Source organism: Eurypyga helias, unplaced genomic scaffold (assembly GCF_000690775.1).
Source record: "Eurypyga helias isolate BGI_N326 unplaced genomic scaffold, ASM69077v1 scaffold22991, whole genome shotgun sequence".
Lineage (NCBI taxonomy): Eukaryota > Metazoa > Chordata > Aves > Eurypygiformes > Eurypygidae > Eurypyga > Eurypyga helias.
In genome coordinates this window covers 6,521-21,022 of record NW_010231807.1, presented here as the reverse complement: position 1 = coordinate 21,022, position 14,502 = coordinate 6,521, and the positions used below count along the sequence as shown (strand labels likewise).

General features: G+C 46.4%; 2 protein-coding genes across 2 annotated transcripts; one reads left to right on the top strand and one right to left on the bottom strand.

Moving 5' to 3' along the window:
• The first annotated feature begins 3,156 nt into the window (after positions 1 to 3,156).
• On the top strand, positions 3,157 to 9,197 carry LMOD3 (leiomodin 3 (fetal)). Its single transcript, XM_010161226.1, has 3 exons — positions 3,157 to 3,447; positions 5,219 to 6,613; positions 9,171 to 9,197. The coding sequence occupies exons 1-3, from the start codon at positions 3,157 to 3,159 to the stop codon at positions 9,195 to 9,197; spliced, it is 1,713 nt and encodes a 570-aa protein (XP_010159528.1).
• Positions 9,198 to 12,888: 3,691 nt separating this feature from the next.
• On the bottom strand, positions 12,889 to 13,837 carry ARL6IP5 (ADP-ribosylation factor-like 6 interacting protein 5; the record flags this gene model as incomplete). Its single annotated transcript, XM_010161228.1, has 2 exons — positions 12,889 to 13,293; positions 13,620 to 13,837. Coding segments are annotated over 2 exons (391 nt in total), but the record flags the coding sequence as incomplete, so codon positions are not given.
• Positions 13,838 to 14,502: the final 665 nt, after the last annotated feature.

The window sequence follows — 14,502 nt, the reverse complement described above, 5'->3', positions numbered from 1 at the left end:
ATAAGCAAAAAAAATGAAAGCCAACATTATAGAAATTGCTCACAAGCATTTGCCATCACCATGTGTCCCATCAGTTACCCTAAAAATAGAACACGTTTTAGGCAGTCGAAGCATGGCTTGATGGCTTGCTTCGTGTCAAATGGTGACACAGGGGGTGGTGGCCCCTCTTGATGTTTGAGTTAAAAACTTGTCAACCCTTTTGCTTTCAAGACAGAGAGGTTGGAAGTTTTGAAGAAAATGCACAAATGAGGGAAAAAAAAATAGTCAATGAAGGGAAACAATCCCGCAGGAGAACCCGCTGGGTTTTGTGCAAGAGTTATCCGCACTCGAGAACCTGCCTTGGAAGCAGTGAGCGGCAAGTATGGATTGTTGGGTACCAGGAGCAGACCTTGTCTTCTATCAGTTTGCTCCTAAAGTGCCTTTATTTAACACTTGTTTAACACTCAGCATAATTTTGAGCTCTGTGATCGCTGCAAGTACCTCATCTTCCGCTTACGCTTTGAGCGGAGCTGCTGGCACAGCTCTCCGTCCCGCGGTAACGGAGCACCTCGTACAGCAGCTCATTAGTCCGGGGATTCCTGAGCAAGTGTCAAATTGGCGTGAAAATCATGAGTGCTACCGATGGAAGTGGCTTTCCTGTCTTAATGAAGGTTGAGGGAGTGAGTGATTATTTTGGAAAGCTCTGAGGGGAATACCCACAAATGTTATTGGGAAGAAGATGGGAGTTTTGCCCTGGAAAAGACTTCTAGATATGGCCATGTGTCCCCAGCCTGGAGGGTGTTGTTTGTTGCCTTAACGTGCCGTTTCCAGCGCACCAAAACACTAAGCAACGTGTTAGAAAAGGAAGTGAATCCTGAACTCGAGGTAATTCATGGGGAGAGACCTAAAGTAGGCAAAATGTGATACCCACCTTGGAAATCTGTGGGATTAGCACCCGTGTCACCAGGAGAGGTGTCACCAGGCAGCCCTTCGCTCTCCATCTGACCGAGAAGGCGTCACTCCCAGAAGTATAGTATTTCCTAATCACGGTATCAACAAGTGATTTATTTCTACTTAGAAGAAAATTTGCTTTTTTCAAATACCTGGTAGTGTTCTCAGTATCCTTGTTTTCCTTCTTTAAAGAACTTTGTGGGTTTGACCCTACTTAACTTCGCAGGTCTGACAAGACCACAGCTCAAGACGTCCTGGCTGAAGATCATGGAAATACAAGAAGGTGGCCAGGGGCTTTACTTACAGTCAAGAAATTAGCAAGTGATAAGTAACTACTGAATAGACAGCTTCTGTGACCCAAACAGCATCGTTTGGGAGAATAACATACCGGTTACTGAGAAGAGCATTGATTTATTTCATAACATCGGGAAACCATTTATGGACTCTCCTATGGACAGCAATCACCGGGGGTGAAAGCTGCTAGACCAGATAGATTGATGTGTGGGTCTGCTGTTGTGCTTGCTACTGCATGATATAAAATAAGGATGTCCCCTGAAATACCAAAGGGGCAAACGGAGCCATTATGCTCTTGGCTTGGGTTTTAGTTATTTGTTTTTTGTTATTTTTTTTCCCTTTATCACTTATTTTGATCTTAGATTTTTGCCCTCGTCCATAATGTGTAGCAGCATTAATTAAATGAGGACCTTTGGATCACGGCTTGTTATAACAAGAAACATGGTGTTCAAAGCCCTGTTACAAAACACAGTAAAGAGCCCACCGTCATGCAGAGACTATTTTTGCTGCTCCAGCAAAGCATGGTTGAGCCTGTAATGAGAAACACGGCTTAAAAATCGGCGGGGCTTGGTTTCACAACCTCTGGTCCGTGGTTTCTTTCCTACGAAAGATGCACTCACAGTTCCAAGGTAAGGCTTTGATTCAATACCCCCTGCAAAGAATATTTGAAATGATGAGAAGAAATCTTCCTAATCCAAGGAACAGTCCAAACTGTGGCGTGCTGAATTTGCACTGCAGTGCAAAAATTACCCACCCGTGCTACTCTGCCTTTACAAAGCAACCGTGAGCACAGTGGTGCTGGGGATATGGGTTTCTGTTTTGCCTTGTAAATTTAGAAGCCTATCGTATTCTGAACAAAGAAGGAGGTATTTCTTAGCTGGAATGGACACTTAATGAAAAAATGGACACTTAATGAAAAAAAGGATTCCAGGTAATTTTCTATGGCTACGTCAGCTCTACCAGTATTAGCAAAGTCTTTGTAGTTGCTTAATAATTCTGTTAAAATAATGCTAAAAAGTAGGAAAAAGATGAACCTGAGATGAACTGTCAGCCAACATCTGTTGACAGTGCAAATAATGTCCATGAGAGCGACCAGCCAGTCATGAAACAGGGCATTGGCACTGACCCTGAGCAGACCGGATGGGAGCAGGGCATGGATGTGCTGTGGGAAATGCTCCCTGTGGGACCGCTTAGGCTAAGTCAAGGGGCTGGTCCCCACATGGACCCCTGTCCCCAGGTGCAAGGCGTGTGTTGTACTGACTGTTTGCCTGTCTTTTTCCAGCTTGGAGGATTTTACCTTAACCAGGAGCTGGTGTTTGGGAGAGCTCATCGATTGTGCGATGGCTGCACTCCCACCAAAACCACCCCAATATTCAGCCGGGGTTTGGACCTGGCTGAGGGCAGTGAAGATCCTGCAGTTCCCCAGCCCTGCTGAGGTATCTGAGACATTGCGGATACAGGGACCCTGTACTGGTTCTTCCCGTGGTGCAGAATTTCACCCACACACCCCGCAGGTACCATTAACGTCAGCCCACCCACCTACGGTGAGACAAGTGTGGGGTGAAGCACGGGGAGGCGTAGTGCCCCCAGAATCCTCCAGAACACGGCCGTCCCCTGCCTCACTCAATGGGGGATGCACCAGCTGCACTGAAATGTCAGAAGGGCTTGCACAGCTGACAGGTTGCTGAAAATGGAGCATGGCAGCATCACCATAAATTCTCTTTACCCAGCCAAGTGCAGCTTAATATAGACGTAGCTACACGGACTGTCTCCCGCACTGAGACCCAGAGCTGCCACGGCTCATGACCAAAACATGAAGTTCTTGATTTAACTGAATAAACTACTGATAGTGAGGGGGGAGGAAAAAAAATCCTTTAAAATTTATCTTTCTCTTTAGGTTTAAAAAGTAATAGAGGAAGGAGAGAAGGAAACATGTCTGAACTCAGCCAAAACTCTGACGAAGAAGTGTGTCCTGAAGAGATCGATGAAGATGAAATCCTGGCAAACCTATCCCCCGAGGAGCTAAAGGAGCTGCAGTGTGAGATGGAAGTCATGGCCCCAGATCCCGAAGTCCCAACTGGAATGATACAGAGGGATCAGACGGAGAAACCCCCCACGGGAAGCTTCGACCACCGGTCCCTGGTTGACTACCTGTACTGGCAGAAGGCATCCAGACGCATGCTCGAGGACGAGAGAGTTCCCGTCACCCTCTTGCCCTCTGAGGTAACAAGCGAAAAATCACAAATATTTATTATGCATCTGCTGGGGGATTTGTTTTATAGCTTTAATACCTTAACCTGCCTCTGCTTCCGTCTCTCACGTAAGGTACGGTACAAACATGTTTAAATTCACCCTAAGAGCCTCAGCAATGTTGGGATCCAGTTTGGACTGATGTCAGGGTTAGTAGTTTTGTAATTGCTTTTCCTAAATATTCACTTAAGCTTTTTAACATAAGAAAATCCTAGTTCTGTTTCAGAAAGGCAGATCACTGATAAATTGTCATAAAATCAGTTTGGAAGCTGTAACTCAAATTTGCTTGACTTTGTGTATGGAACAACACCATACTGCTTTTCCATAGAAGATTATATTAATCATATGTATTAAACTAATTAACGGACAGAATTTAATGCCTTACGGGACAGAACCCCAAACCACTGCATTTTAACGATGTGAAGCGTTCACTAACACCCAGCACGCAGACTCCGTGAGCTAGTCCAGCCCTTTTCAATACAGTACTCAAATTTATTCTGCTGTCCCCATGACTTTGAAATAAAGTTAAGGTCATACTGAGGATGAGGGCCACACTTAAAAATAGGTTAACAGAATGGAAACGTGGCCAGATGAAACACATCCATACCTGAACCCAAGTGAATTTGAGGTAACTGATGTTTATTTTTTATTAAATACTGATGGTTTTGCTAATACACAACAGCACAGTACACCGTGGGCTTCCCAGGGCAGGTTTCATGGGCTGCCTCTGGAGAGGAGGGTTTTTAACTCTTACCCTCAAAGAAACAATATTTTTTTTTTAATACATCTGAGGTTAAATCTGGAATTTGAGCATAGAGCTGTCTGCTGCATCAACAACTGCTCAGGGGATCCCTGTACTAAGCCCATCCACTACCCCAGCCCCGAGGGCAGAAGTGACTTTGTGACCGTTATGTCTGACTTCTGGTGAAGCACAAACCATGACGCTGCCCTGCTTGAACTGTGCAAGTCTTACAGGAAAATATCTTGATCTTTATTAGCATTTCTCAGTGATGGAGGATCTACTGGGGAAAAAAAAAAACCAACACCTCAGCTGAGAAGGTCTTTGGAGATGGTGGGAGTTTGCAACTAATTTTATGTCAGTGCTAGAAGCCCCACTGTCTCGCAACACCTGTGTGCAGAGTCCAGGATCCTATTTCTGGACTCAAAACTGAGCTAATATTTTGCTTCATCCTCACTGATGTGGTTCCTTAGCTGCGATGCTCTGGCAGGTACCACAACAGGTGGCCTTGTTGTCTCGTGCTCCGGGTGACTCCACCGTTGTTGCCACGTGCCCTGTTCACTCCTCCTCAGGCTGAGCAAACCGTCAGTGGGTAATGCTGATTTCTGACACTTTGTGGCATGGGACACCAACTTTCTCTCTTGTCAAGGAAACAAGAAAAATCACACAAAATCCAGAAACAGACTTTGCATCAGAGACTCTTTAATTCCCAGAAGGGTTTGAGGACCACCCTAACATGGCAATAAATACACACAGGATTTAATTGCCAGTGTGCTTAATAGGCAAAGATGAGAAACTGGTTTGCAGCCACTTTAAGAGCAAGTGTTCCTGTGTTCCCAAGGAAGCCAGCATAGCCTTGACATCCAGGCAATGACACTTTCAAGGATTATTCTATTATGTGTGGACATAGAGGTATCTAAATCTAGCTGCTACATGTTTACTTTATCAGAAAATTAATGTAACAAAGCCACGTTCAATGATTTCAGCTGTTTTTGTCTTCTTCAGAGAAGTGCTGCAGAGGAGATGGAAGGAAAAGCCAATGGCAGCAGCGAGGCGGACAGTGGGAGGGTGCCAGGAGCAGAGGGAAAGGAGAGACGTTACAAAAATGAACACTTGTTCAACTCAGGAACACAATATGGGGAGCCGAACAAAGATGGAAGGGATAAAGGGAGAGAGGAGGAGGAGGAAGAAGTAGCAGAGGAGGAGGAGGAGGATGATGAAGAGGAGGAGGAAGATGATGAAGAGGAGGGAGACGAAGGTGAGACAGAATTGGAAACAAAGGAGACTTACACCAATGAAAACCCTCACAGCAGTCAGATGAGTAAGAAATCAGGTACAGAATCAGGAGAAATCCCAGAAAAGCCAAATGAAACTGAAAAGAAAGTATCAAAACTAAACATCCCCAAGAAGTTAGCGCTGGATACCAGCTTCATGAAGCTAAGCGCCAGGCCTTCAGGAAATCAAACCAATTTAGAAGAGAGTTTGGAGAAAGTCCGAAAAAACAACCCAGACGTGAAAGAGCTCAATCTGAACAACATAGAAAACATCCCCAAAGAAATGCTGATAGACTTTGTCAATGCCATGAAAAAGAATAAGAACGTAAAGACGTTCAGCTTGGCCAACGTGGGGGCTGACGACAACGTGGCGTTCGCGCTGGCCAACATGCTGCGGGAGAACAGGAGCATCACCACGCTGAACATCGATTCCAACTTCATCTCCGGCAAAGGGATCGTGGCTATCATGAGATGCCTGCAGTACAACGAGATGCTGACGGAGCTCCGCTTCCACAACCAGCGGAGCATGCTGGGTCACCAGGCAGAAATGGAGATCGCCAGGCTGCTGAAAGCCAACGCCACCCTCCTTAAAATGGGGTACCACTTCGAACTGCCGGGGCCCAGGATGGTGGTGACCAACCTGCTCAGCAGAAACCTGGACAAGCAGAGGCAAAAGAGGCAAGAGGAGCAGAGGCAGCAGCAAGTGAAAGAGCAGAGGGAGTTGATAACAATGCTGGAAAATGGACTTGGGTTACCTCCTGGGATGTGGGAAATGCTGGGAGGACCAATACCCCAGCCGAGGATGCATGAACCCCCCCAGGCCCCAAAACCGCCCGTTCCCATGGCTGTGTCTCGGAGCAAAAGGCAGGAGAGCGCGAGGCAGCCGCCCCCCGAGCAGCCGTGCAGAGAGAAGCCCGTCAACTTCAGAGTGGTCAAGCTGAAGAAGATTCAGCGCAAACCCGCCGTGCCAGAGTACGTGGAACCCGCCGAGAAAACCAACCTCAGAGACGTCATCAAAACACTTAAACCGGTTCCCAGGAGAAGACCGCCTCCCCTCGTCGAAATAACCCCGAGGGATCAGCTACTGAATGACATTCGTCAGAGTAACGTCGCTTACCTGAAACCGGTAAGTGCTTAGCGCTGGCTGCGAGGGGAGGGAGTCGCGTCCACCCAGCGCGCTCCAGAGCTATCGGCTATCCAGCGGCTATCCAGCGGGGATTGCAAACACACCCGCGTGCTGTGTGTCGCCCCGGTTGTGCGTCAGGCTGCCGTTCCTGGGGCGCGGGTGGTTGTCTCCCCTGGCAGCGCTCAGGTACAGCTTGAACAGAGAAAGGGTAGCAAGTACCGAGGCTGCAGCCTCGTGCATCCCTGTCTGTATCCATGCAGGTGAAGGAAAGGAAATTCGGTCAGGAGGTAAACAAAACCTCAGAAAGTCAACGTTAGCTTACGAGTAATAGCGTATTGGTTACGGTAGGCAGATGCTGTTATAAGATGTGTACTTCAGGAGAGTACCAGGTATTATTTTTCACATTACTCTCTCCTCCCCGCCCTAGAAAACATGTCTCTCTTCGCAGCAGCCCGGTTTTTCTTCGCCTCTCACTTTACGCAAGAAAACACCGACACTTGGCCCATTTGATAAAGGGTAAACTGAAACACTGGCAGCAAAATAACTTAGCCAAGCTCACTTCAGAACCTGCACAGAGGCAGGAGCTGGGTTTCCAGGAATGCGCTGGCCACGCGCCTCCGCCTGCCCCCGCAGTGGGTGCCCGGCCCCTGGGCTGGCAACGGTGAGTGACTGCGCTCCTTCAGTGCTGCCACAAACCCACCAGCAAGACGGGTCTGGGGTTCAGCTGGGGTCCGGGACTGCCTTTGGTTGGTCTGGTTTAAATGGAATTAAAAGCTTTAGTGAGAGGATGAAGTCCTAAACTGTGATAACTGCCTCTTGGTGATGCTCCTACTTGGGTACCAAATTCATGGGCCACTTCTCAGAATGCTGGCCACCAGATTTAACCTTTTGCTTTCCTGTTATTCAAGAAATGCCAAAAGCTGACTGATCTATTTGTAGCTAGTGGTGTTCATGCATCTGTTTGCATTGCTAAGGCTAGAGGAAGAGGGCAGAAAATCCTTTGCAATTAAAAATGGTCAAGTAGTATTTTGTAATTCTTATTTTGTTTAATATTGACATTTTTATGTAGTGGGCCACATTTTGCTTTCATTTATATCTCCACAGAAGTAATTATTCCCTCAGTAATTCCAGAGAGAGTAGTTTGTCCGGAAATCTTGGCAGGGGCAGGTCCTGCCGTGAGTCTGGTTCAGTTAAAGCGAACGTTCTGCTCCCAGACCAAGTGCTGGGGCTGCGGTTTCTGCCGGTGAGTCCGACTTGGCTGCAGCCAGGGTCACTCAGGGCATCTCTGACCTTTCTAGGCCAGTCGTGGTTTTTGGTGCCGTGTCTAAGGCAACAAGACCTGCTCTTGTAAAGGTCACGGTTTAGCTGTACATGCCAAGATGGTGCTTGTGATGGCAGGTTGGTCCATCATTGCTGTGGGATCTGCTGCCTCCCCTCCTCTCAGGAAGATGGAGGATGATGGTGGGCACAGCCTTCACTTTGCACAGCAATGATAAAGAAACTTGGGTGCTGCTGGGTGCCAGGGAGCAATAATGAACCCCAGACATTCCCCCCCCCCCAAATCCTCAGGAGGGGCTGTGACCCCATGGGCAGCCCGTGCTGGAGCAGGCTCCTGGCAGGAGCTGTGGCCCTGTGGGAGGGACCCCACGCTGGAGCAGAGTGTGAGGATCCTCCCCTGAGGAGGAAGGAGCAGCAGAGACAACATGTGATGGACTGACCACAACCCCCATTCCTCATCCCCCTGTGCCTCTCAGGGGGAGGAAGGAGAGAAATGGAAAGCAAAGCTGAGCCCAGGAAGAAGGAGAGGGATGGGGGAAGGTATATTTAAGATTTGGTTTTAGTTCTTTTCTACTCATGATTTGATTGGCAATAAATTAATTTTCCCCAAGCTGAGTCTGTTCTGCCCGTGAGAGGGACTGGTGAGTGATCTCTCCCCGTGTTTGTCTCAACCCATGAGACTTTTGTTGTATTTTCTCGCCCCTGCCCAGCTGAGGAGAGCAGGGACAGTGTGGCTTCGGTGGGCACCCAGCCTTCAGCCAGGGTCAACCCACCACAATGGTCCATCCTAAATGGGACCAATAATAATTGCTACCACAGCCCAGGGAAGGGTGGAGCAATGGACACCTGTTGGGGTTGGTTTTTGTTTGGGGGTTTTTTGGTTGCTGTGTCATTGGGCTGAAGGGCTGGGATTTGAGGCATTAGGGTTTTATTCTCATCTGCCTTTGTGATCTTTGGTAACTCCTTATTTGCCTCAATATCATTAGCTTCATCTCTAAAATCAGGTTTTACTGCTTGAACCGAGCTGCGTCTTTGTTCACTCCGTGGTGGGACTCGTTGCTTGCAAACTGATTTCCTGGGTATTAAGAATAGCAAACAGCAAGTGGGGAATTACAAACAAGAGAAATTCTCAACCAGAGCTTCTTAGAGCTCCCTAGAGCTCCAAGATCATGTATTTTTGTTCTTTTTTACAGTTTCTGAAGGTTTGTATTAAACTAAATGGGTTTGGGAAATACAATTGAGAAATTTCCTCCTCCTCATACTTACTGTCCTTATCCAGGTGCCACTGCCAAAGCAGCTGGAGTGAGAGACCAGACTGACCCGAAGAAAACAACTTGGAATAAAGACTATTCAGTTCTGCTTACAACTGTTTCAGCAGATGTTTTCTGCAGAATCCAGGTGGTATTAATACGACTCTTTGGGAACAAAACTTGAGATACACACTTCTGTAAGTGTGGTGAAAACGGCTGGCATGGGAAAAGCCAGCGCTGAGCGTTTCCATCAGGTGTCGAACAATCCCAGTGCCATCTGTCTGCCAAGTGGATGCGAGGCTCCAGTTTGTTGTGGGAGTTATTTTCTCAGAGGCATCAATAACCTTGTCTTTCTAGTTTGTCAGCAAACTATTTTGCTTCCACATTGTCCTCCTGGTGCCAGATTCTGCAGGCACACACTGTGCTTTATCTTTCTTTTCACATACATGCTCCTTGGTGATTCTTTTGTCCATGAGAATTGTATTTGGTTTCCATGTATACAGCTTCATTTTTTAGGCTGAGGAAACAGAAATGAAATAAAGCTGTCTCGGTAAGATGTGTGCGGCACTTCCGTGGCTAAGACGACACTCGCAGAACAGGATGACTGCTCTAGTGTATCGAACACCTTGACGGTTTCAAGCTACCTCTAGTTCAGAACATAATCGAATTGGTGTTGGGCCTGATTGGCAGGTAAAGGATGATGTCGTGCTCTGAGAGCTGTAATCTTCATTTCCCACAATTCACCTCTGCCCATGATGTAACCCTTGATTACAGCCACCTTGGAGAGCATTGAAATGCCATTTCAGGTCTCTCTCCACACTACTCTGAAGTAGCAGGAGGATGAGCCTTACCTGTCCCTGACAGGGATTTAATGAACTCCCCATTCCTCCTTGTATGGGTGTGAAGAGCCTGTCTTGCCTCTCAAAGGGATGGAGATAATGGGGTTAAACCTGCATATACCCAACTTCTATTTTCCTTAATATTTTTGTGATTTTTTTTTTCTCCTCCCTTTTTTTAATCACAGATTTTTTGCTACAAGCCTTTCTTCTTAAGCAACTACAGGTAAGTCACGCTTTTGTGGAACACAGCCACAAGAGACCAGCTGGGTTTTGTTTAAAGAAAGCCATTTGAAGCTACAAGGCATATTTGCCTTTTGCAGCTCCTGGCAGGACTCCCTTCATGCCAGTCTCTCCTTGCTCCTGCCTCTAACTCTTAACCTTCCCCTGGCAGCTAAATCCCAGTCCCACCCTGCTCCCCCTCCTCACATTTATTACATTAGTTCTTTAGTATCAGCACTGTCCAGCACTACTTTGAATCCAGGGCAGTCTCTGCTGTCATTAATTCAAGTTCCCACTTATCTCTGTCCTTTTTGTATCTACCAGTTGGTCTCTTTCCCATCTCCATCTTCCAAACTTGTAAAGCTCCTTCTCAGTGCTGCTTCTGTCTGCAACTGCAGTGCTGCAGACTTGGGAAAGATGGTTGATGTATTCCCTAAAACACAGCAAGTATCACAGGATGGGAGAGCCCTTTCTGCATGGCAAAGACAAAAAAGAAGTAACGTTTTCATTGCACCCGTTTCGTACAGCCTTCCCTTTTAGTAAAGGATGAAGTAGGAGAAGGAGGGAAGGTGGTACTTCTACCCCAGCCCTCACATGGCGCACTGCAGCAAGTGACAAGTGCTAAAAGCAGCTCCCCCCGAAAGCTCTCGGAGCACTCTGCTCTCCATCCTGCCTTCAAGGTCAGGCTAGCACAGCTGAGACTGCAGCAGCTGGGCCAGGGAAGTACAAAGGAAAATACGTGATAGTGTTTTACGGTCTCCAACTCAAGCTGGCAGGGGCAAATTAGTTACACCCAACAGCAGCCAAAGCAGCAGCGTCTGGCACGTACTACCCAGGTCTATCCAGCAGGACCTGCGCTGCCCTGCTCTGATCCGTGTTCTCCCACGGAGCAGCCCTGAGTGATCGCAGGAGGAGGCAGCCAGACCCAGAGACTGCACTTCTCGTTTGACAGCTGCAGAGTTGGCTCCCGAGCACCGCCCACAGCACAGCTCCCAGTAATCCTAGAAGCAGAAATCCCTCTCAGGTAATTAAAAGAAATGTGCAATCCCACTTAAGTAGAGTTATATAACAGTATGAAACAGCCTGAACAAACGCCTGGGTACCCCCACCTCTGCGGAGAAGCCTTTGTAAGGATGCAAGAGCAGGGCTGTAATGTTCCACAGCTCGGAGGCCTCTCGTGCCTCAAAGTTAATACAGATATAGAGCGTTCGAAGCCAGCAGCTTCATCGCATGCGTGGCTTTGCTGCAGGGTGACAGCAGATCCCCCAGCATCACTCGAGGGAGCTTCGCCCACCACAGACACAGCGACACGCTCCAGTTTCCAACCGCTTCTCCCAACCTGAAATAAATGCACTCAGTAATCACCATTAGAATTTATTTTTCTTCATAACTGTGCAGTGTTTAAAATTCTACAGTAATGATGAAGTCATAGGCTACTAAGTTCTTTAAGTGTGGAAACAGTTTTCAAAAAACAAAGACCATGCGCTACAAGTGGGGAACAGGCCCTTGACTCTTCAGCTGGAATATACAGACATTTTCAATAAATACTGATCACCTTAACACTTAAATGGAATGACATGTTCAGATTTCTACACGGTTCACTATGAAAACAGCATGGTTACATAAAAGCTTCAACTTCAAGGATCCTTGCTTTTTTGTGAGTTACTTTGTTAGAAAAGAGAGAAATGCGAGAATATTCGAAATGGAGTGTCACCTGGACAACTCCCCCCCCAGTGTTGGTAAGCTCCTGTTATCAAGATAATTCTATGAGAGCTGGCAGTTAAAATAGATCAAAAATAATCCCACACACCACTTTCAGGAGTTGTTACAGGCAAATATCTTAATGAATTTGGAATGGGTTTTCAAAAACTGTATCTTGACATTTATTGCTTTTACTTGTAAACCTGAAATCCAGTTTATTCCTTTGAAGAGTGTCAGAAGTACAGAGTCAGCAAGACGCATGTTTTACTTAGATCTTTGCATTCTGGTTAAGAAGAAAGAAAAAGTTGACCCACATTTGAGAACACACATACACCTTCATCTACAAAACAGCCTATACAGACTAAAGCAGAACAAGGTAAGTCCTAAAGTATTTTAAAACACCAATAGGGTAGAAACCTGGCTCTTCCAATGTGTCTGAAAACTCTTTTCCTCCTATTCTTGGACACAGTTGAGCTGTTATGTGAGGAAGTTCTGTCTCTCCTGAAGGGAAAAGCAGTTTCTATGGATCAAGACTGGAGGGAAAACAAAGGTGCGTTGTACTGGAACCGACAGAGGCACGGTGCCATATATATACTCTTCATGCTTAGATCTATTTAGACTGTTTCCAGCTGCAAAAGCAGAGATGTGAGGTGAGGACAGGAACCCACATTCGTTACGAGTATTGCACAGTATTACCCACCTGCCAGTTAACGCTAGCAACGTGGCCTCGATACAGACCACTCACGTGAGATTTGGAGGATGCAAGTCATACCTACTTTTGATACATTCCAGCTCACCTTGAACACTGCCAGGCTGAAGGTGCTACCCACCATGAACTGGCTAAACTGGCATCTTGTGAAACTGAGATGAAAGTGGTGTTACTCTTCCCAACAGACAAATTTGCTACAAGACAGTTTGGGAGACTGCATTCCATAGGTTTCCATCTCTTCCTCCTCTACCCCCCAGAAGAAGAGACAAGCAAACACGCTAAGTTAGTATGTATTTGTGTAAACACCAGAACATTTTGCTATACAATAGAAAAAAGTTGCTGCTCTTATGTTCTTAGAGAAGCCCTGAAGACCTTGGGATACCTGTATCCTGCAGCTATTAATCTGTACCACGTGCATTTCCTGTTTTGTACACAAACTGAAAGCAAGCTTGAACAATAGTAAATAGCAACTACACTCTTGCAACAGGTAAAAATGCCACGTTGCAGCTGCTTACTCCTTCACTTTAGATACGTAGTCAGCCAGTTTGTAGATACTCTCCTCTTGCTGTTCTAGAGCATCCAGTATGATGCCCATCGGGGTCTTCTTCAGGCCTATTCCTTCCATCTTGTTCTCCAGCTTGTTCTTTATGTTCCGGAGCCTCAGAGAAGCATGGACAAACATCACTGCATGACAGAAACACGCTTATTAATTGTTAATGCCCTAGGAATGCATAATTCCTGCAGCATTCGCCTTAAGACACACTCCAATGCCATGACATCACTGGAAGAACAGGAAGTCTCAATGACCTTATGGTAACCACAGGTACCCATTTAATAACAACATTAAAGATAGCTTGTGCTGTTTTGTGTGTCCCCTTCCCCCCAATTCTGTTCTGGAATCAGTGAAATAGAGACAGTAAAGGTAATGGCCAATTTAGACTCCACAGACTTATTTGGGAAAGCTCAAGTCACATGTCCCTGGCCCACCAGAGAAGAAGAAAAATACTTACAGAGGAGAGGAAGTGTGATCCCAAACATGAACACCATGACATCTCCCAGATAAGAGATCAAGAAGTAGCTAGACAGCATGATGGCCACTACAAATGTGGTTGGGTACTGCTTCTTCAGCCTGCGGAGTATATCCTTGTTGTGCGATACCCACACAAAGCCCATGAACACCAGCACCACCACAGTACCCCCAATGAGCATATTCAGGGGACTCAAAAATCTGGAAAGGAAAAAGAGAAAGTGTTCTGAGCCTTCAGGACTTGTGTCCACATAGCAAACACCTAGCTCACTGGTAACTTAGTACGAGGGAGGGAAGGCATTAAGACACCAGTTGTTGCTGTCAAGACCTTTATCAACCTCCGATTTTTAGGCAGAAGCTAAATAAAGCAACAAGTGAAACTGAACAAGTAACCTTCAGCAGTGAATTTAGACAACCTTATCTTTGTTCTCTTCCTAAGCACAGCTCAGGATAATGAGAGTTTCTGCAGCAACACCTCACCAATAGAAGCAGTTTACTGCCATAAACCCTCCTACATGTACAATCAACACATTCACTTGATATCAAACCCAGAGTTAGCAAATCCTGAGAGTAGATGGAGCCAACAAGCAGCCGCCCAAGGGATTCATCTTTTCCCCACACATGACCAGGCCAGAATCAGTCTAGGCCTCCACATGAAGCAACTTTTCATATTATCTTGTCTCGGTTTAAAAAACATGGGAAATATAGGTCACGTTGAGTAAAGGAAGTTATTTCACTATTTCTGAATAAACCTTCTTAGTGGCTGACACCCAGACAAAACAGCTTTATGGACCTGTAGGAGGAGCTTACCACCATCAGCACAACAGATGGAAGCCCAGTTCCAAGCAAGCATGCCAGAGAATCAT